General features: G+C 34.8%; 1 protein-coding gene across 6 annotated transcripts in view; it reads left to right on the top strand.

The window, feature by feature from the left end:
• The window catches only part of RMDN2 (regulator of microtubule dynamics 2), an 80189-nt gene that overhangs the window by 25831 nt on the left and 29972 nt on the right, over positions 1 to 24386 (top strand). For all 6 annotated transcript variants that reach the window (XM_079940664.1, XM_079940660.1, XM_079940665.1 and 3 more), the window contains exons 3-7: positions 4834 to 5008; positions 6023 to 6125; positions 10101 to 10161; positions 15882 to 15957; positions 16849 to 16926. In XM_079940664.1, the coding sequence (XP_079796790.1) occupies positions 4834 to 5008; positions 6023 to 6125; positions 10101 to 10161; positions 15882 to 15957; positions 16849 to 16926 (493 nt within the window). The remainder of the gene's footprint in view (positions 1 to 4833; positions 5009 to 6022; positions 6126 to 10100; positions 10162 to 15881; positions 15958 to 16848; positions 16927 to 24386) is intronic.

Below are 24386 nucleotides of genomic sequence, written 5' to 3'. Positions count from 1 at the left end.
ACACAAGATATTGCTAATTTCCCTTGTGATTTCTTCTTTGACCCATTGGTTGTTTAATAGTGTGTTGTTTAATTTCCACACATTTGTGGATTTTCCAGTTTTCCTTCTACTGTTGATTTTTAGTTTCATCTCATTACAGTCAGAAAAGATACTTAGTATGATTTTCATCTTTTAAAATTTATTAAGACTTGTTTTTCTTTTAATATTGTGCTAACAGGACCTGCAGTACCGTGCTAAGTAGAAGCAGCAATATTGGACATCCTTTTCTATTTCTGATTTTAAGGAGAATGCTTATAATGTTTCATCATTACATATGAACTGTATCGTAGTTTTTGGTTTATATTCTATTATAAGAAGTTCTATTCCTTGTTTATGCATTTGGTATTTCTTTTGTGCTGAAATGGTGTTGAATTTACTGAAAAAAATTTTTTTGGTAACCACTAAAATGATCGTACAGTTTTTCTCTTTTTATTTGTTATGCTAGAGAAATTTTCTAATGTTAACTGTGCTTGTAATGAGTGAGATAAACTCAATTTGGTTACAATGTATTCTCTCATGTGTGTTGAAGTTTTTTGGTTGATATTTTGGAGGATTTTTGCATCTATGTTTATATGTGAAATTGGCCTATAATTTTCATTTCCTATTATACTATACTTGTTTGGTTTTGGTATTAGTTTTACTAGCTTCATAAAATGAGGTGAGAAATGTTTCCTCTTTTTCAATTCCTTAGAAGAATTTGAGTAATTCTTTGCATATATTGATAGAACTCTCTATATAGCTATCTGTGTCCCCCGCCCTTCTGTCTATCTGTCTCTCTCTCTGTCTCTTTCTGATTTAATTTATTTTAATGGCTATAGGAATATTCCATTTTTTTCTTATAAAAATAACATCTTTTTTGAGATATTAATCATATACCATAAAATCACCCTTCTAAATTGTACAATGTAGTGGGTCTTAGTTTAAATAATATTGTCTGATATTAAACCAGTTACTTTCTTTTAGTTATTATTTTCTTACTGTATCTCAGGTGCATAGAATTGGACTAAAAATTGTCTTTAGCTCATGCAAACACTGATTACTGGTGCATGCATGTGCCACTTTTACTCATTTATTTAGTTTGTTATTATAAATAATGTAATAAGCATCTATGAAACCATTTGGCTCCCTGCCTCCCCTCACCTGAGGGTAACTATCATCCTGAGTCTATACTCTATATTGTTCATTCCTTGCTGTCCTTTTTATATAATTTTATGGCATATGTGTATATTCCTTAAAAATAACGTTGAATTTTGATTGTTTTATGAAAAGGGGATCATGTTGGATATAATTTTAAGAGCTTATTTTTCCACTTAATATAAGTTTGTTAAGAGTCTTCCCTATTTTGCACATCACTGTATTTCTTTCATTTTGACTGTTGGGTAATATTCATCCACTCTCTTGACTGGGCATTTCAGTTGTTTCCTGGGGTTTGCTATTGTGAAAGTACTGTTGTCTATATTCTTACAGCTACCTCCTTTTGTACATGTGCCAGAGACTTGGTTACTGAGTCCTCAGATATGTGAAAGTTCATTATTAATAGATGATGCCAAAGCGCTTTCCCAGCTGGTTTCACCAGTTTACATTCACATCAGATCCGTGGATTGACTTCCTCTCCAACATATAGTATTGTCAGATTTTTAAATTTTGTAAATGAAACAGGTCTCAATAATATCTCTCTGTGGTCCTGATTTGTATTTCTCTGATCGCTAGTGAATGTTGAACATCTTTTCTTACGTTTATTGGCTATATGTATTTTTTCATTTGGGAAAACCTCTTTTGAGCTTAGTTCTGTTGCATTTATTGTGTTTTTTTTCATTGAATTTTAGAAAATATTTATGTATTCTTGATATTAATGTTCTCCAGTTGTACGTGTTACAAAATATCTATTCCTGGTTTTTAATTTGTGTTTTTGCATTTTTGAAAATATCTTTTGATTAGCAACAGTTTTTCATTTTAATATAGTCAAATTGGTTAATCATTCATAATTAATAATCATTAATAATCATTTATAGCTAATGCTTTTGTATTTTGGTTAAGAAAATTTCTTGCCCCAAAGACTAAAAGTTATTCACCTATATTTTCCATTTAGATTTTAAAAAATTATTTTTAACACTTAATTCCTTATACCATCCTTATACCTTAGAGTTAATTTTAATATTATAAGACAGAGATTCAATTTCAACTTTTTCCATAGAGCTAACCATTTTTTTCCAGCTCAGTCTGTTAACTTCTCACTAATCTGACATGTCACATCTGTCATATACCACACTTTCATTTGCGTATGAGGCTGTTTCTCGGCTCTCTTCTGTTCTGTCAGTCACTCATCTATCCTTGTACCAATAGCCCACTGTCTTTAATTATTATAGCTGCGTGATAGGTCCTAATATTTGGTGAGGTAAGTCTTCTCTCCCTGCTCTCTTTCTTAACAGTGCTTTGACTATTCTCGGCTCTTTACCTTTTCATGTAACTTTTAGAATCATCTTATTAAATTCTATGAAATTTCTGGTGAGGTTTATAAAATTGGAATTACATTGAATTAATCTGGAGAGAATTTACTTATTTATAATATCAGTTGTTTCTAGCCATGAACATGATATATTTTTCCATGAATTTAGGTTCTTTTATAAACAGCTTTTAATATATCTTTTATGATATTCTCCATAGAATTGTTACATATGTTTTATTAGATTTATTCCTGGGTGTCTGATATTCTCTGAGATCATTGTAAGTAAAGTATTTTATATAATTTTGTTTTTTAGGCTTTTTGCTGCTAATATATTAAAAATGAAACTCACTTTCATATTTTAATCTTATATGCAGCCGACCTGCTAAACTCTATTAGTCTCATAATTTGTAGGGTTTTTTTAATATGTTCTATGTAAATAATCGTATCATCTGCAATAATATGAAGGTTATGTTTGAACAAGGGTGTGAAACAGGTGAGGAAGTAAATTATGTGGATATCCAGTGGAGAACATAGCAGGAAGAAGGACAGCAAATACAGATGTTAAAGCAGGAACATGGCTGATGTGTTCAAGGAAGTCAAGGAAGCCAGAGTTCCTGGAGTGCTGAGCAAACAGGAGAGTGGTAGGAGATGAGGCCAGAGGTATTGGACTAGATTATGTAGGGTCTTGTAGACAACTCTAAGGACTTAGGTTTTTACTCTGATTTGGTCATCCACTGGAAGGTTTTGAGCAAAGGATGACATGATCTGAGTCAGCTTTTTAAAGGACCATTCTGGCTCCTATGTTGAGAATAAACTACAGTGGTCAAGGACTAAAGCAGGGAGACATGATAGGAGGCCATTGCAGTAATCCAGGTAACATGATGGTGGTCTAGACCAGGGGAGTAGTGGGTAAAGGTGGTGAGAGGTGGCTGGGTTCTGGATATATTTTGAAGATAGAACTAACAGGAATTTCTGAAGGTTGCTTAGGAGAGACAAAGAAGTCAAGGATGATTCTAAGTTTTTTGGTTTGAGCAATTAGAAGAATGAAGTTGCCACTGATAATGTTGTTGAAGAAGTTGAGCATCATTTCACATAGTGCCTTCTTTGTAAGGACTTTGAAGGAAATTTGAGTCTTATTATTGGAAAAAAGTGCATTTCTCTCAAGAACTTGCTTCATTTCTATCTTTGTTAGTATCTGTTGGGAACTGTGACTGCTTTAGCTGCTGGAAGATGTAGAACCACATTTGTGTTGTGCCTTTGTAGCAAGGGTATAGATATCTAAAGTATATGTACTTTTTTATTGACCTCATTCACATTTGGCCTTGTTTTTATCTTTTCCTGCCACTTCTGATTTGTTCTCTTATATGTTATATATCCTTATATACCTCCTTAAAATCTTTTTAGAACAGAACAGTGTGTAAATAAATGAAAACAAATTGTTTGCATTGTATGCTACCAAAAAGGAAATGTGGGATGTAGCATGAAGTTTTAAAGACTAATCTAAGAGTTAGAACATCGTCTTGAACTACAAATTAACATATGTGTGTATGCATACGTATATATAAAAATACATACATATGTGTGTATAGATGTATATTATATATATATTTAATATATATACCTGAGTGCCTGCTGAGTTCCTACAACTCTGTATCATTCATTCAGCAATATTCAGTGCGTGTCCACTATGTGTCAGGTGCTGTTCTAGGCACTTGATGACATCAATTAATAAAACAAAGAATCCTATTGTCAGGGAGCATGCATTCTAGTGGGGGAGATACTGACAAAAATAGCACGTGTAGTAGGTTAGTAAAGTATATTAGAAGATGGTATGTACTACAGAAAAATACATCAAGCATGATAAGGGAGACTGGAGGTGAAGGAAATATACAGGGAGGTTGGAGTGTGGTGGTCGCAGCATTAAATTGAGTGGTCTGGATGGGTCACATTGAGAAGATGACATTGACAGAGACTTGAAGGAGGTGAGGGTGTGAGTTATGTCCCCTTCTGAAGGAAGAGCCATTCCATCAGCAGGAACAGCAAGAAAAGGTCTTGAGGTAAGAGTGTCCCTGGCTTGTTTAAGGAACAGCTGGGCAGCCAGCATACAATTGACTGAGTGAGAAACGTGGTGGGAAACAAGGTCAGAGAGGTGACTGAGCTGGGAGAGACAAATCTCATCTAGCCTCATAGACTGTTATTAGGACTTGAGCTTTTTCTGAGTGCAAAGGGGCACCATTACAGGGTTTCAAGCCTAAGAGTGAAATGATTTGACTTACATTTTAAAAGGATCACTCTGTCCATTATAGTATAACTTTACAGAGAGTTGATGATTATTTCTGCAATTTTAGGTATATTACAGCTAATACTGATACCGAAGAACAGAGTTTTCCACTCCCTAAGGCGTTTAACACTCATGTAGAGGAATTAAATTTAGATGCCCTCATTCAGAGGGCTGATAATTTACGTATGAATGAGTCCAGGAAAATGGAGAGTTTTGAACTACTTTGTGACCACAAAGAAAAGGTAAGAAATATGTGATAATAACATGCTTGTATAGTTTTAATTTTTTATTTAATCTACTGTCCCATTCATGTTATGACCATAACAATTGTGTCACAGTTTACACAAGCTAAATGATTGATGTAAATTTTTTATAATATCACTACAATTTTTTAAAAGTAAATATAAGAGTTTATTAGGCTCTAAGTTCATAAAAATGAAAACCAGAGATATGATTATACAGACTGACATTGATTTTATCAATCTGATTTATTTCGTAAATATTTGGTAACAGATAAAGAATAAGACATACTGCTTCTCTGGAGGGAGGAAAAGCTACATTTTAAGCTCGCTATCTTACAATTACTAATATAACAGCCATTAGTATTTCACTGTGTCCTACCAGTAATCGTTTTCCAGTGTTTAATGCTGGGCTGAATTGGGAAAGCTCATCCTTCCCACCACCACCAAAGGAAAAAAAAAACGGTGGGTTTTGCAATATCACAAAGATCAATAAATCTTTTTCTTTCCCATGAGAGATTTAAGTCTAACCTTTGAGGATTTAGCAACTCTAAATGCATTACCTAAAAGTTTTTAAATCTCCAGGATTGTATTTAGGTAATTTAGGTAAAAAATGTGACTCCTCTTTTGAATGTATGTAATCTCTGATAACTTACAGATATTATCTGAAACGCCCATTGAAGCATCATATTAATAATAGATAACTCAGAAAGGAAAACAAGGAGAGGATACTGCAACCCAGAGAGAATTTATAAATTCTGACACCTATCAAGTTTCTCATCTTTGTAGGTGTGGAGCTGGTGTCTGCATAATATTCATTGGTTTTAATATCCAAATGTAACACTACATTACATCACATTTTGTAGCCATGAATATTTGAACTTAAAGTGTGATATGCACATGAATAGATACAGTCATTTCTAAGTACCAGTTTACCTAATTTTTTAAAAGTTGCAGTGGAAAACACAGTCTGGTCACGTTTCTGAGTTTATCTAATGTGCAGTTCTGTCTGTTCAGTTTAGGGATGAAATAGAGTTTATTTGGCGGTTTGCTCGTGCTTATGGAGACATGTATGAGCTATCTACAAATGCACAAGAAAAGAAGCATTATGCTAATATTGGTAAGTATTTTGTAAATATTAATTATCCTCAAGTAGTAATCATTATCTATAGTAAACCACTAATGAATTTTAATTAAAGCTAAATTATCTTAGCTAAAACAAGTATGTTTAATCTATTTCAACATATCCTAGTACTTATATAGTCTAAGAACAGAAAGGTTTGTTTTTTGGGTTTTTTTTTTTGTGGTACACGGGCCTCTCACTGTTGTGGCCTCTCCCGTTGCGGAGCACAGGCTCCGGATGCGCAGGCTCAGCGGCCATGGCTCATGGGCCTGGCCGCTCCGCGGCATGTGGGATCTTCCCGGACCGGGGCACGAACCTGTGTCGCCTGCATAGGCAGGCGGACTCTCAACCAGTGTGTCACCAGGGAAGCCCCCAGAAAGGTTTTTTTAGAATAAAAGTACATGTTCTTAAAAAATATTTGAGCATACTAGAACAGGCAACTGAAAAACTCAAATTCCAGCTTTTAAAGTTTATAAAATCACAGAAAGATGAGACATTAAGTGGTAATAATATGAGAAGCGATAATAGCAGTACTCTTTCACCACAATTAAAATAACCCACCTTACTCCCTGTAACGTAGAACTCCAGGTACCACAAAGAAATAACTACTCATACTTTAATGTTTTTTTCAAAATTTATCTTGATAAAACAAGATTAGCCTTATTTTAAGGCTAATCTTGTTTAAGCCTTGTTTTAGCTAATTGTTTAAGCTGAGGAATGAGTCCATAGTTGTTCATTATACTGTCCTCTATTTTCCAAAGTAACAACAACAAAAGAAAAACAGCTAGAATGTGAAATTTTATATATATATAAACCTTGACTCTCACTGAGTATCAAACTCTTTCTTGCAAAAAGCCCCCTAAGTTTCAGGATAGTAATTTGACATAAAAACTTCTTTAGTTTTTTGTTTTTGTTTTTTATTCCAAAGTCTTCTCTTTTCCAAGCTTTCCTTCTCTGAGATAGCATGAGGAAGAAACAGCAAGAAGATAATGATATTGCCAATCTCCTTCCGCTCTAGTTCCCTGTCATTTTTATTTCTAAGAAGGAAATATTTCCAAGTTCCTTGAAATTACATTTCTTCCGCTTGTAGGTTTCTTTGCCAAGTGGCCTCTATTCTTTAATTCTTAGTGGGAAGAGGATGGAAGGAATTCCCCTTCTTCTTCTTTACATATTCATCATCAGCCTTGTGGGGCAGTTTTTCTGTAGCAATCCTTCTTGCAGACCATAAACAAAATGGAATTCTAGGGAAGAGATTTATTAACTTGAAGGTAAATAAAAATTTAGCCGAAGAGAACCAAATAACTTATTTTTATATCTACTGAGAAAGAGTATATCTATGTAAATTGTTCCAACATCCGTCAATATTAAATATATATTAAATAATGTAAAAATATATATTAAATGTATTTTTTTTCTTGAGCATCTCCCTGCCCTGGGCATTAAAGCTCCTCCTATGTTAGAAGGTAGAAATATGATAGCAAAATAGACATGTTCTCAGACTGCAAGGAGCTTATGGCTTTGTGGGGAAGATAGTATTACTAAAATAATCCTACATATAAAGAAACACACTGAAGTAAGTTGTTAGTAAAGAAGAATGTGGCATATTAAGAGAGGGTATAACAGAAAGGAGGATATGATGGCGGGGGTGAACGTTGATGCAGGGAACTCTTTCTTCTGGAAGTAAGTCTCACATAGTAAAATTACTTGGGATCTGTATTTTTAAATGGAGTGAGAGTTTAACTGAGTTAATGTATGAGATGGTGAAAATGGAGAAAGAAGTAGGCTGGAGGAAATCCAAATTCTCATACCCAAGTACAAGAAAGGAGCATGGATTGAGACAGGATATATTCAAAAAAGAGAAAAGTTTATAGTGTCAAAGAAAAAACAGTGACCCCTCAGATGTGTTCATGCAGTTATAGAAATAAATTTAACAGAATTCCTATTTTTTTATCCAAGAAATATTTATGAGAAATTTTTATTTATTTATTCAAAATATTTATTCGAAATCACCGTGTCTAGGAACAAAGTTAAAATGAGGGGTGAGGGAAGGAGAAAAGGAGGGACATGAATATGATCAAGACAGTGTTACACTAAGGAACTTACTGACAAGATCAATATGGAGACAGGCAACTGTAATTCAATGCACAGGTAGTAAGTGCCTGGCAAAGGTGATGGCAAAGAACACTGGAGCTGAGACATTGGAGACTGGAGTTGACGGGCATCGGCACCCAGTACAAGGGAGGAAGAGTGCTGTTATTTCTCGTAACAGTAGATTTGAACTCGTATGCCGAGGGAAGACTGGATCACTGAAGAGTACAGAATTCTTTCCTAAACCTCCACCTGGGGTATACTATTATGCAGTACATCTGTGGACGTACTGTGATTGGTCATACTTGTCTTCCAAATAAAATATGAATCTTATATCTAAAAGAACATCATTGTAATTTTCAGAATTAAATGACTGATACAAATGCCACAAATAGCTCACAGAATACAATTTTGTAAGGGAGATAGCTTTCCTTTCAGGCTGAAGCTGCATAAATGAGGCTGCAAAACCAATCTGTGTAGTACCCAGCTCCATTATATTCTCAGAGCGATGGAATCACCTCTATGTTAAGCTTGTCGCAGTGCCCTAAAAGCTATTTTTGTTCATTTGGCAATGTAGGGAAAATGTTGATTTAGTTTTTAAAGTCTGTACATTTAAAAGTATTTATGTTTTTCGATCATTCATTACCAAATTACTAACTCTTTTAATATATGTCCACAATGTACTATCAGTTATTATTTTAAAATACTTCCTTTTAGTTTTTTCCAGTTTATATAGATTTCTATACAGGGTAGTTCTCTTAATGGACAGAGCTATAAAGTACCACCTTAGCAAATTAACAAATAGGAGAATGATTTTAGAATAAAATATCTTTATTTATAAAAATTACCTAAACTAGTTATTTAGAAGAGCATTTTGTATTGGATAGTCTCTTCAAGCAAAAAAAAAAAAAAAAAAAAATTAAAGCAGGGAAAAGGAGATGGTATAAAATAAAACAGCCACTTTTTGAGAAAGATTTTCAGAATGTGGTTTAGACCAGCGGTCCCCACCCTTTTTGGCACCAGGGACCGGTTTCGTGGAAGACAATTTTTCCCCCGGGGAGTGGGGGTGGTGGGGAGCGACGGGGAGCAGCAGATGAAGCATTGCCCACTCGCCCGCGGCTCACCTCCTGCTGTGTGGTCTGGTTCCTAACAGGCTGTGGACCAGTACCGGTCCACTGCCTGGGGGTTGGGGACCCCTGGGTTAGACAAACCTCTATCCAAAAATTAATGGGTTATTAAAAGTTATTCTAAAACTAAGTAAAATTATTTAGGGGAATTATTTATTTACTGAGCCTGCTCATTATTGTGAAAGATTAGACAAGAGCTCTGGGACATCTTCCCTTACCCCTTTAGATAGATTAGATGGAGTTGCTCTCTCCATTCTCTGTTATACTCTCTTTTTTACCTTGTATTTATTTTTTGCACATAATTCGTTTGTTTATATACCTACTGCCTACTGAAATGTGAATCCTTGGAAGTCAAGAACTGTGTCTTATTTGACTTTTTATTCCCAGAGGCTCACATAATATGATACTTAGAAAGCACTCAGTAAATGTTGGTTGAGTTAATTACAAAACAATTTCTATTAACACTTCTAAATAATGATTGAATGACTTCTCTTGCACTTGGTTAAATCACTTAACCCAGTGAGTCTCAAACTTGAGCATACATCAGAATCACTAGAGGCTAGTTAACACAGATTGCTGACTCTCAGAGTTTATGATCAAGTCCCTCATGTGGTCCAAAATTTGCTTTTCTAACAAGATTCCAGGTGATGGCTTCTGGTCTTGGGACCATACTTTGAGAACTACTGGCTTAAATTCAATAATTTACCTCCCACCAACTCAGATGAAGGTAATAAGTGTAAGTGCATTTATCTTTCAGGAAAGACATTAGGTGAAAAAGCTATTACTAGAGCACCCATGAATGGACATTGTCATCTATGGTAAGTACATAGAATTTATGCAGCCTTTAAAAAATTCTAATATGCCTCTTTATAAATTGCAATGGATTTTTAACATATTATTGACCCACTTAACATGTCACATTCACTAAAAAAAATATTTACTATATAGCACAGTAACTGTTCTTGTTCTGTTTATTCTCATGTATTTTTCAGTATATATATTTTAAATATATTTAAGATAAACTTTCATTGAAGAATTCATAACTGAATCCACCAAGTCCAATAACTGTGCACATGATAAATTTAATTAAATCTAATTTCATATAACATTTTGTTTGAAAACAAATACTAAAGTGATGCCACATTTCTAAATGAAACGCAGAGAGAAGAATAAAAGCACATCAGCCATTATACCTTGATGAGTAAAGGTATACAAATTCCACAAGTCAAAAGAAAGCCATTTCTAATATAAGAAAGCTCAAACAAAGGAAATCTAATTAGTTGGATGGGTATAGGTGGATATCCTTGGGACAAAAAAATTTATTCTTGAGTATGTTTTGTTTTGGATCCTTTGTATATTTACAATTATAAAACAGAAATAAGGAGAAAAATATTGTTTTTAATTAACACTTCATTTTACTCATAGTTGTATTTCTATAGCATTTCTTAGTTTCTTAGTTATTTTTTCTCCCCAGTAATATTGGTACTTTAGGTGCTAGGAAGACATAGTCATAAATTTATTTTTGACCCTTCTCTCAGACCTAGGTTGTCAGAAATCCACCCCTATTTGGGATTATTTTATTCTTCTGGGATAGTCTTAGGCAAATCTCTCTCAAAATGACTTCTTTTCTGCAGGTACACATTTATCCTCCAGGAAATTCATTTTTGCCCCACCAACTCAAAAGTGCAAACGATTTTTCCAAAGCAGACCTGTTCCTTTACACTGCCACCAGCAGGGGGAGCATCACTCACACACTCTCATCCTAAAACTTCCCTGGGCAGGAATCAGATAACATTTTTTATGTCCCCCAAACTCTAAAGGACATGCCAAAATAAGAATAGGTCTTTTGAAGCTGCCATCACTTAAAATGAGAAACAAGGCTACCCCCTTCCGTCTCACATGAGAAGGTGAGAGGTGGAACCGAAGTACCCTAGTAGTTCTATTTGCAGAAATCCCCCTTCCAGGTCTCTCTCTGCTTCAGCGAACTCTTTGCCTTCTCTTATATAGCCTGGAGATGGGTGAAGGGCTAAGCCTAGCAGAACCTGTGAATCATTTCACTAATGTGTCATGCATGGGTAGTAGAGTGTCTTGCTTTAGGAGCCGGAGTATACCTAATAAAGTATTGTTCTGTGCCCTAGTGCCTCTGCCACAACTCTAGGAGAAAGCTAATTTTGCAAGTAACATCCTGGTAGGTATCTTTAAGGTCAGTTCTCCAGTATGTAAGGGTCTTGGCTATTATTTCTATAGCCAGCTTTACCTTCCTCACCTAATTTGCATAATACTGATAATAATAAATTAATGTGTTAAAGTACTTCTGTTCTTCCATTTTTAGTATAACTGTAATGAATTTATACTGATCAAGCTACACTTGCTTCATCTCTTTCGATAATGGAGATGTTTGGGTGTTGGTTAGCCAGATTTAGACGCAGAAAGAACACCGAAGCCCTACTCTTAACTCTGAGCCTCACCCTCCTCTTCCTCTGCTGTCCTCTTCCTTCTCCCATACAAACTTCTGCATCCATGGAGAATCACATTAAAAATGTACACTTGATGTTAACCCTCAATTTGAGGACACTTATCAGTGTGAACTTCCAAATTTCCATAAAGGAACAATGTTGAATCTTCTCTGAAGACTTCATAAGCACCTTAAACTTACCTTGTGAGGACAGATTATGCTTAACTCTTACTCAGTGGGCTTCCCAGCCTGTCTTCCACTAATCTGACCACTTCTCTTTTGTTCATCTTTTTTCACTTTTTGTTGTGTACTAATTGCCTTGTTTATAACTGTGGGATTTAACCCCGAGGGTGAATCTTATTCACAGACACACACAGAGTACTGATCCAATTGTGTTTCACATGATTTTTTATTCAGTATCAGTTTTTAATTAAAAAACAATTAAAGTCTGATCAGTTGCTAAAATTTAATAAATTCAAATGTCAATTTTTAAAATTTATTTCATTGAAGTATAGTTGATTTACAACGTTGTATTAATTTCTGTTGTACAGCAATGTGATTTTATCTTAATTCATAAAATATATTATGATGTACCTACTGAATACAAGAATTCTCATTCAATTAAATACAGTAGTAGAGGTTTAGGGTGATGAAAAAAGAGAAATTAAGACTTTGACTTGAGAAGCAATGTGTGAAATTTAGGTTAACTGATTCTATAATTAATTGTAATAAAATGTCATGAAAATGTCTTATCCTGCTGGAATTTTTTTCAGTATGTTACGACTTTTTCTCATTCATTCAGCATAAATGACAAGACATGGCCTCTAGGCCAAATGCAGCTGCCTGCTTTTGTAAAGTTTTATTGGAGCACAGCCACACCTGTGCATTTGTACATAGCAATGAAGTTGAGCTGTTGTAACAGAGACTCTCTGATCCCACAACCTTAAATGTTTCCTACCTGGCCCTGCAGCGAAAGTTTGCTGACCCATAGTTTACAGGGTTCTGTGATGGTTTATAAGCCTTCAGTTTGAAATAAAAGATGCAATCATTAGAAATAATTATCATAAAGCGTTGATATGGAGGGAATAATTGAAAAACAAATATTATTTTAAAGACTTGTTTTTCATCATCATCTTTTCCAAAATGAAATTGCTCTGTAACTTTCAGGCTACATAAGCTTTCTATATAATTCTGTCGTTTTCGTTGTACCAGCCTAAAATACTTCTAGAATCAAGAGAGCAGAATCACCAATGGATTTGCAGTTTGTTAGCCAAATAGGCCTGACCTTAATTATAAATAATGTCTTACATATTTGTTGTGCTCTACTGTTCACAAATTATATCCCCATGCCTTCTAGCATGTGATTCACAGAACAACCTGTTTCCATTTTATAGAAAGCAAGGCCGTCTGTGTGTGTGGTGCAGTATATGTGTGTCTGGTGTGGTGTTGTGATTAGTAACCAAGGGTCATACAATAAGTGGAAAAACAAAAACCAGATCTTATATTTGTATGTACTCAGTATTTCATCTATTATTTACTCTTCCTCTGCTTTTTCACAGTATAAATAGCATTGGTGCTAAATCAAAAATGCTACTGGGAAACTAATGGAGTTGTTTTAGTAGTTGTTTACTAGTTGTTGAGACAGGGATGTTTGTCAGTTATTAAAATATTCACTATAGATGCAAAGAAAATACAGAATTTTTGTCAACACATAGTTAGAACAACCTCTAGATGGAGATAATAGACCATATTGTGTGTTAATTTTCTTCATAGTTCCCATCAACCTGAGAGTTTACAAAATAAAATTTTAAATTACATTTTCCAAGATAAACAGTGTGAAAAACAACATGTACATGCAGATATAGGTGGGATTGATTGCCAGAAAAGAAATGATGATCCTTTGAGGAAAAGTGGTTCAGGTAAACTTTGAATTTATGACATGTAGGAAGATAAATAATACTTTAGACTTGAAAGAAGCAGACTTCAAAATGATTATGAAAAACATAAGACTCTGGTGACAGATTATTTATAAGGGAAAATGTACATATTTCATATAATGGTTTTCTTAAGTCACATTTTTTTCTTTTTTCTTTTTCTTCACTCAGAGTAACTGGGAAAGAACATGCTGAGAGAGCTCTGTAAAAGCTAGAGATGTGCATAAGTTGTTCTGATTTTCAAAAAATAGAAGATTGATTCCACCACTATAGATCAGTGAACATAGAATCTTTTCCTTTGATTACAGCACAAATAGTTAGTTGGGTTTTCTGTGAGTGATGAAGTTCAAGCAGACTCAACAGATTTTTCTAAAAATGTGAGATGATCTGTTTTTTCTTTGCTAGTAGATAGAGTAGGGAAATTGAGCTAATATATCTGGATTTAAGGAAGGCTTTAAGGCAAGTTCACTCATAATATTCTTGGGGACAAGATGTTAAAATATGGGCAAGGTTCTTTGTTACCCGTGCTGGCAGAAGGGTTTGAGCCTCAATCATTCAAAAGAATAACTGTTGACAATACCATGATTCTAGAGTTCCAGGTCTAGATCTTAGACACTAGTGTGTTCAGTGATTTTTTTCAGTGGGTGAAGATGTGGAAGGTATGATTATAAATGTTGCAAGTGATGCAAAATTAGGAAGAACAGGGTGTATGATGGATGACTATAGTAATTAAAAGATTTTCACATGTTGAAAGAGATACTGAACAAGGTGAATTAAGAGGGATAAATATGGAAGGAGGGATGGAGAGGAAAATGTCAAATTTTGAGGACGTGAGGGAAAAACAGATGGAAATTAGAATGAAGCATGGAGTTTAGTTAACAATAATATATTAATATTGGTTCATTTTGAAAATTTTCAATATTGTATATTAATATTAGTACAGTTGTGATAAATGTATTATAATAATTTAAGATAGTAATTTAAGTAGTATCTCCTAATCTAGGTAAGTTCTCAGATCATAATAGGTTGCTTTTGTCATAACTCTTGCTTCTACTGTTAAGAGATTATTGATTTTCTAATGAAAATTAAGAGGTCAAAAAAACTTATAACTGAAAAGTGGCCATTTTGTTGGTTGTGCATAAGTTGTGTGAATTATGTGATCTTTTGTGTTCAGGAATGGTCTAACTGTTCCAAATTAAGAAAACTGTTCACTTCAGTTTTTTATTTGAAAGTTATGTGTATCCACAGAAACAATCAAGATAAATAACACCCAAAATTACATTTTTCATTTCAGTTATGACAATGCAAGTGAAAATTAAGACCTACTTTTGAATTATTTAGGTAAATGAATATTTTACCTCAGACAGAAACACTCTGAATACTTTTGCACAGACAGAAACAGTCTGAATGTAAAAAGTAATATGTGCCCAATTTTTAGAGGAAGCAAGTTGCTGAACAAATATTGTGCCCAATTTTTAGAGGAAACAAGTTGCTGAACAAATATTATACATGATTTATAGTCAAATATTTATTTATGTAAATTTTGTATTCCCAAGGGAAAAAAAGTAAAGAATCCATGGGATGCACTCTTCTAGTAATGACTGCGGTGTCTCCAAGGAAGGATTGAAGGACATGGGGAATTTTTGAAAAAACATATTCTAAAATTACCTTTGATTTTAGTATTTGTTTTTAGTCATGATATTTATTTTAATTTTCAAATGACATTAAGGGAGCCTTGAACTTTTTATTTTTATGAAAGAGAAGCAGGAATCTGTTGACACAATGTATTTTTCAGTTTAATACTTATGGAATAGACTTTTCTGAGGGTCTCTTTGTGACTCTGATGTTGATGAAGGTGACGGCAGCAGCTAATCTTTCTTGGAACTCACTCCAGGCCAGACACTATTGTAAGCGATTACGTTTTAGATATTTTACCCTCATAGCACACATATGAGATAGATGGTGTTAGTATCCCCAGGTATAGCTGAGGAAACTGGCCTCATGTTAATGTCAAACATTGGTTATTTATTCATCTATATGAATACTTTTGTTAAATATTAATGAATGGTTTAGAGATTTTTTTTAATGTTAAATTTCGTGGTATTTGATTAAAAGTTTACACAATGTCCACTGTTTTTATCCTTTTCAGGTATGCGGTTTTGTGTGGCTATGTATCTGAGTTTGAGGGCTTACAAAACAAAATTAACTATGGATATCGCTTCAAGGTATTTCTTGATATTAAAAATGTTTTACTCTAGCTGTATGTTCCATTCACAAGTATAAATCAAATTATTCAATAGACTTATCTCTAGGAATTTATCTTTTTTACTTAAATAAAATGACAGTCTTTAAATAGTACTGTGCCAAAAAAGAAACAAACTCTTTGGGTGATTAAGGATTATTATTATTATTATAGATCCTGAAGGAGGTCACATAGTAGATGAGTATTATTTTTTTAAAGGTAGAGGCTTAGCCTTTTAGTCATGAGCACACTAACATCATAAACATGGCTGGCACTAATTAGTTAACATTTAATACATATTGATTTGCTGGTAGGAGTAGAATTCAATCTAGGGCTTAAATTTGCCATGATAGAGGAATAAAATAAGTAATGCACATACTCATTATTTATCATGTGCCTGTAGTTGTAATCATTCAGTAAATAACCCCTCAGGGTCAATAATTTTAGGAATGGGCAGAGAGTTCTTTGTTTTCCAGCTCCCTATAACCATTTGACAATGTCAGGGGAGTAGATTCTTCTATCACCTAGTTCTGCTATTCTTTTCTCCATTATACCCACATCAGATGACATTTGTAAGTTTGCCTCTCAATCAGTAAGTATTAGGTAGGCAAGTCATGGGCAGACAAAAATGTGACTTGGATGTTTTCTATTTTTAAGGTGACATTTTCTGTAGCCTTATTTAATCATAATCACAGTTCTGGTTCTAGTTGTGAGCATTTTGATGATTGAGTTATTGAGAAGCTTAATTGTATTAATAATAAAGATTGAGGAGGGAGACAAAACAACATTATAAAGTCCCTTTGAATTTACTAGGCAGAGTTCTACTCAACACCACCTGAAACTTGGGAGATATTTCTTTTGGATTTTCTTTCAGGAGCATCTAGATAAAGCAATCGAATTTTTACCTGAAGAACCCTTTTTGTATTACCTCAAGGGAAGATACTGTTACACTGTAAGTTGAAAGCTTTTATCTGTAAAGCTTATTTGAATATATTCTGATTATATGATCTATTTTCAGTGACTTATTCTTTTATTGTTTTACCTAGTGCCTACTATAGAGAAAATGATGAAATCAGTACATATTTTGAGTTTATAAATTTATATATTTTATAATTATATACTGAATTACACACAATATATGATTTTATAAATGCATGTATTTTTTTCTTTACTGCCTTTCCATTTCCCCTTGCGGCAGTCACACTGTCTCCCTTTAAATGTGCTTTCTCTCAGATGGTGACCAGCCACCAGTATCCATGCCCCCTGTATTGGTGCACTGCTCTGTTTTGTGGGAGAACTTTTTTCCTTTATCAGAGTTTATTACGCATAAATTATGTGCTTGCCATCCTTTTCTTCAAGAAACTTTATTTAGAAGGGGACATAAGACATATAGAAATAAATAAAGGCAGCTGGTGAGTCTAAGACCCAATGTGTTAAATGACACCTGTTTATGGAAAGTTAACAGAATGTGAAAATATATCATAACAGCTACATTAAAAAATTATCCTGAAGAGAACTGCTCTTTCTGAATGAGAAAATTGGGATAGGCAAAATAGGAAGCTTTTTAATTGTGGCTTGTAGAGGATTAGGGATGAAGCAGGAGGTTTGCTTTTACTGAACACCTGCTATATATGTCAGATGTGCATTTTATATTTTATATTTCTTATCACATTTCATCCTTTTAACAACGCTGTAAGCAGTTTTTATTATGCCAGTTTTAAATCTGAGTCTTCATGAAGGTAGGGGACTTCCCTAAGATTTAAAAACCATTGACCCAACCTCATGAGTCTGGAACTTGAATGTACACTATACAGTTAGGCTTAAAAAGCCCAAGAAGGAAATTTAAATTCCAAATGGAACCTGATCTTCATGCCATAGACAAATGGTAGAAGGTAATACTAATGTTTCCTGGAGGATTGTACTATCACACACCAGCCGTAGAACATTCTTGCAGAGTTGAGCTCACAGTGAAAAATAATAGAATATATACAAAGAAACAAGCCATCATAGATGACAGTCAAAAGAAACAAAAAAAGAGAACAGAAGTAGATCTGAAAGGACTTCAGATTTTGGAAACATGGAATACAGAATATTAAACAGCTACCTACATAATGTGTTTTTAAAACTAAAATGAATTAGGGGAAAAATGGGTGAGGAGCATGAGACTACAAAAATGACCAGGTAGATTTCAAACAATGGAACAATTTTTGATATAAAAAGTATATTATTTGTCATTAAAAGAAAACTCAATGGAAAGATTTGGTAGTAGATAGGCCCCACTAAAGAGAAAATTAACAAACTTTAAGACAAATCAGAAAATGTTGCCTGGAAGCAGCACAGAGGAACAAAGAGATAGAAAATATGAAGGAGAGATAAAAAGACATGGAAGGGAAGTAAGGATACCACGTAGTGGTGAATTTTTATCTCCTTCTTTTGGTAATTAATAGAACAAAAGACAAAAAAAGCATGTAAAAAATATGTAAAACATTGATTGGAGCCTTACATTTAATAACCTTGATCTAATAAAATAGATGAAAATATGTATCTAGCCATTAGAGGATACACATTTTCAAGCATATGTTGAATGTTTACAAAACTGACCATATATGAGGTCATGAAGCAAGTCTTAATAAATTTCAAAGAATTGATATCCTGTAGGTTTTCTGATCATAATGCAATTGTAATAGAAATTCAGAAACAAAACAGCTTAAAAACCATAAATCTTGAATTAGAAATAATAGGACATGACAATAAAATAAGATGCCATTTTATACCTACTCATTTGATAAAATTTTAAATTATCAGCATGAGATGTAAAAATATGGAGCAACAGGAATTCTTACATTGTTGTGGGAACACAAATCAGCACAACCATCTCGGAAACAATTGGGTATTATCTCTGAAATTTGATTGTCTACCATATGACAATGGTGCCTACCCTAGAGAAACTCTTGCAAATGTGCTTTAGAAGGCATGTACAAGAATGCCTTTAGCAGTCTTGTTTCTAAGAGCAAAAAATGGAAAAGTCCCAAATATCCACTGAAAAAAGAGTGGATGGCTGAACCAAGATGGCGGAGTAGAAGGACGTGCTCTCACTCCCTCTTGTGAGAACACCAGAATCACAACTAGCTGCTGGACAATGATCGACAGGAAGACACTGGAACTCACCAGAAAAGATACCCCACATCCAAAGACAAAGGAGAAGCCACAATGAGAATGTATGAGGGGCGCAATCACAGTAAAATCAAATCCCATAACTGCTGGGTGGGTGACTCAGAGACTGGAGAACACTTATACCACAGAAGTCCACCCACTGGAGTTAAGGTTCTGAGCCCCACGTCAGGCTTCCCAACCTGGGGGTCCAGCAATGAGAGGAGGAATTCCTAGAGAATCAGACTTTGAAGGCTAGTGGGATTTGATTGCAGGACTTCAACAGGACTGGGGGAAACAGAGACTCCACTCTTGAAGGACACACACAAAGTAGTGTGCGCATCAGGACCCAGGGGAAGGAGCAGTGACCCCAGGGGAGACTGAACCAGACCTACCTGCTAGTGTTGGAGGGTCTCCTGCAGAGGCGGGGGCGTGGTGGTGGCTGTGGCTCACCGTGGGGACAAGGACACTGGCAGCAGAAGTTCTGAGAAGTACTCCTTGGCATGAGCCCTCCCAGAGTCTGCCATTAGCCCCACCAAACAGCCCAGGTAGGCTCCAATGTTGGGTTGCCTCAGGCCAAACAACCAAGTGGGAGGGAACCCAGCCCCACCCAGCAGCAGTCAAGCTTATTAAAGTTTTACTGAGCTCTGCCCACCAGAGAAACAGTCAGCTCTACCCACCAGCAGTCCCTCCCATCAGGAAACTTGCACAAGCCTCTTAGATAGCCTCATCCACCAGAGGACAGACAGCAGAAGCAAGAAGAACTACAATCCTGCAGCCTGTGAGAAAAAACTACACTCACAGAAAGATAGACAAGATAAAAAGGCAGAGGGCTAGGTACCAGATGAAGGAACAAGATAAAACCCCAGAAAACAAACTAAATGAAGTGGAGATAGGCAACCTTCCAGAAAAATAATTCAGAATAATGATAGTGAAGGTGATCCAGGACCCCGGAAAAAGAATGGAGGCAAAGGTTGAGAAGATGCAAGAAATGTTTAACACAGACCTAGAAGAATTAAAGAACAAACAAACAGAGATGAACAGTGCAATAACTGAAATGAAAACTACACTAGAAGGAACCAATAACAGAATAACTGAGGCAGAAGAACGGATAAGTGACCTGGAAGACAGGAGGGTGGAATTCACTGCTGCGGAACAGAATAAAGAAAAAAGAATGAAAAGAAATGAAGGCAGCCTAAGAAATCTCTGGAACAACATTAAATGCAACAACATTCGCACTATAGGGGTCCCAGAAGGAGAGGAGAGAGAGAAAGGACCAGAGAAAATATTTGAAGAGATTATAGTCGAAAACTTCCCTAATATGGGAAAGGAAATAGCCACCCAAGGCCAGGAAGCACAGAGTCCCATACAGGATAAACCCAAGGAGAAACATGACGAGACACATAGTAATCAAATTGGCAAAAATTAAAGACAAAAATTATTGAAAGCAGCAAGGGAAAAACAACAAATAACATACAAGGGAACTCCCATAATGTTAACAGCTGATTTCTCAGCAGAAACTCTACAAGCCAGAAGGGAGTGGCATGATATACTTAAAGTGATGAAAGGGAAGAACCTACAATCAAAATTACTCTACCTGGCAAGGATCTCATTCAGATTCAAGGGAGAAATCAAAAGCTTTACAGACAAGCAAAAGCTAAGAGAATTCAGCACCACCAAACCAACTCTACAACAAATGCTACAGGAACTTCTCTAAGTGGGAAACACAGTCTAAAATAGACTTTAAAATAAAGAATGTTACAAGAGACAAGGAAGGACACTACATAATGATCAAGGGATCAATCCAAGAAGAAGATATAATAATTATAAATATATATGCACCCAACATAGGAGCACCTCAATACATAAGGCAACTGCTAACAGCTATAAAGAGGAAATCGACAGTAACACAATAATAGTGGGGGACTTTAACACCTCACTTACACCAATGGACAGATCATCCAAAATGAAAATAAATAAGGAAACAGAAGCTTTAAATGACACAATAGACCAGATAGGTTTAATTGATATTTATAGGACATTCCATACAAAAACAGCAGATTACACTCTTCTCAAGTGTACACGGAACGTTCTCCAGGATAGATCACATCTTGGGTCACAAATCAAGCCTCAGTAAATTTAAGAAAATTGAAATCATGTCAACCATCTTTTCTGACCACAATGCTATGAGATTAGAAATCAATTACAGGGAAAAACACGTAAAAAACACAAACACATGGAGGCTAAACAATACGTTATTAAATAACCAAGAGATCACTGAAGAAATCAAAGAGGAAATCAAAAAATACCTACAGACAAATGACTGAAAACACGACGATCCAAAACCTATGGGATGCTGCAAAAGCAGTTCTAAGAGGGAAGTTTAGAGCTATACAAGCCTACCTCAAGAAACAAGAAAAATCTCAAATAAACAATCTAACCTTACACCTAAAGGAACTAGAGAAAGAAGAACAAACAAAATCCAAAGTTTGCAGAACGAAAGAAATCATAAAGATCAGAGCAGAAATAAATGAAATAGAAACAAAGAAAACAATAGCAAAAATCAATAAAACTAAAAGGTGGTTCTTTGAGAAGATAAACAAAATTGATAAACCATTAGCCAGACTCATCAAGAAAAAGAGGGAGAGGACCCAAATCAATAAAATTAGAAATGAAAAAGAAATTACAACAGACACCGCAGAAATACAAAGCATCCTGAGAGACTACTACAAGCAACTCTATACCAATAAAATGGACAACCTGGAAGAAATGGACAAATTCTCAGAAAGGTATAACCTTCCAAGACTGAACAAGGAAGAAACAGAAAATATGAACAGACCAATCACAAGTAATGAAATTGAAACTGTGATTAAAAATCTTCCAACAAACAAAAGTCCAGGACCAGATGGCCTCACAGGTGAATTCTGTCAAACATTTAGAGAAGAGCTAACACCCATCCTTCTCAAACTCTTCCAAAAACTTGCGGAGGAAGGAACACTCCCAAACTCATTCTATGAGGCCACCATCACCCTGATACCAAAACCAGACAAAGATACTACAAAAAAAGAAAATTACAGACCAATATCACTGATGAATATAGATGCAAAAATCCTCAACGAAATACTAGCAAACAGAATCCACCAGCACATTAAAAGGATCATACACCATGATCAAGTGGGATTTATCCCAGAGATGCAAGGATTCTTCAATGTATGCAAATCAATCGATGTGATACACCATATTAGCAAATTGAAGAATAAAAAACATATGATCATCTCAATAGATGCAGAAAAAGCTTTTGACAAAATTCAACACCCATTTCTGATAAAAACTCTCCAGAAAGTGGGCATAGAGGGAACCTACCTCAACATAATAAAGGCCATATACGACAAACCCACAGCAAACATCATTCTCAATGGTGAAAAACTGAAAGCATTTACTCTAAGATCAGGAAGAAGACAAGGATGTCCACTCTCACCACTCTTATTCAACATAGTTTTGGAAGTCCTAGCCACGACAATCAGAGAAGAAAAAGAAATAAAAGGAATACAAATTGGAAAAGAAGTAAAACTGTCACTTTTGCAGATGACATGATACTATACATAGAGAATCGTAAAGATGCCACCAGAAAACTACTAGAGTTAATCAATGAATTTGGTAAAGTTGCAGGATGCAAAATTAATGCACAGAAATCTCTTGCTCCTATACACTAATGATGAAAAATCTGAAAGAGAAATTAAGGAAACAATCCCATTTACCACTGCAACAAAAAGAATAAAATACCTAGGAATAAACCTACCTAGGGAGACAAAAGACCTGTATGCAGAAGCTAAGACACTGATGAAAGAAATTAAAGATGATACCAACAGATGAAGAGACATACCATGTTCTTGGATTGGAAGAATCAATATTGTGAAAATGACTGTACTACCCAAAGCAATCTACAGATTCAATGCAATCCCTATCAAATTACCAATGGCATTTTTTATGGAACTAGAACAAAAAATCTTAAAATTTGTATGGAGACACAAAAGACCCTGAAGAGCCAAAGCAGTCTTGAGGGAAAAAAACAGAGCTGGAGGAATCAGACTCCCTGACTTCAGACTATACTACAAAGCTACAGTAATCAAGACAATATGGTACTGGCACAAAAACAGAAACATAGATCAATGGAACAAGATAGAAAGCCCAGAGATAAACCCACGCACCTATAGTCAACTAATATATGACAAAGGAGGCAAGGATATACAATGGAGAAAATACAGTCTCTTCAATAAGTGGTGCTGAGAAAACCGGACAGCTACATGTAAAAGAATGGAATTAGAACACTCCCTAACACCATACACAAAAATAAACTCAAAATAGATTAGAGACCTAAATGTAAGACCAGACACTATAAAACTCTTAGAGGAAAACATAGGAAGAACACTCTTTGACATAAATCACAGCAAGATCTTTTTTGATCCACCTCCTAGAGTAATGGAAATAAAAACAAAAGTAAACAAATGGGACCTAAAGGAACTTCAAAGCTTTTGCACAGCAAAGGAAACCATAAACAAGACGAAAATACAACCCTCAGAACGGGAGAAAATATTTGCAAACGAATCAACAGACAAAGGATTAATCTCCAAAATATATAAACAGCTCATGCAGCTCAATATTAAAAAAACAAACAACCCAATCCAAAAAATGGGCAGAAGACCTAAATAGACAACTCTGGAATATCTCAGAGTTGTGTAAGTGACTGAACTTCAGTTACTCTCATCAGTCTGGATGATATCTTAAAACTATAATGCTAAATGAAAACAATAAGTCAAAGAAGGAAATAAACAACATATCTTTTTTTTCAAGTTCAAAAAAAGAAAAATAAGCATAGAAATAAATTAACATTATACAGAAAAGCGAGGGAATAATTTGGGGGGGATCGTATTTTCTTTGAAGTATAGTTGACTTACAATATTATCTTAGTTTCAGGTGTAGAACGTAGTGAACATAGTTTTTATAGATTATACCCCATTGAAAGTTATAAAATATTGGCTATGTTCCCTGTGCTGTACAGTGTATCCGTGTAGCTTATTTATGTTATATATAGTAGTTTGTACCTCTTTTCTTTTTTTATTGAGCTAAAGTTGATGTACAATATTATGTCAGTTTCAGGTGTACAAGATAGTAATTCACAATTTTTAAAGGTTACACTCCATGTATAGTTATTATAAAATATTGATGGAATAATTTTTTTTAAATAGAGGTTAATGGCTACCT

The sequence above is a fragment of the Stenella coeruleoalba genome (assembly GCF_951394435.1).
Source record: "Stenella coeruleoalba genome assembly, chromosome: 13".
In the NCBI taxonomy this organism is placed as follows: domain Eukaryota; kingdom Metazoa; phylum Chordata; class Mammalia; order Artiodactyla; family Delphinidae; genus Stenella; species Stenella coeruleoalba.
Note: the sequence above shows the minus strand (reverse complement) of the source record. Positions and strands in the feature narration are given on the sequence as shown.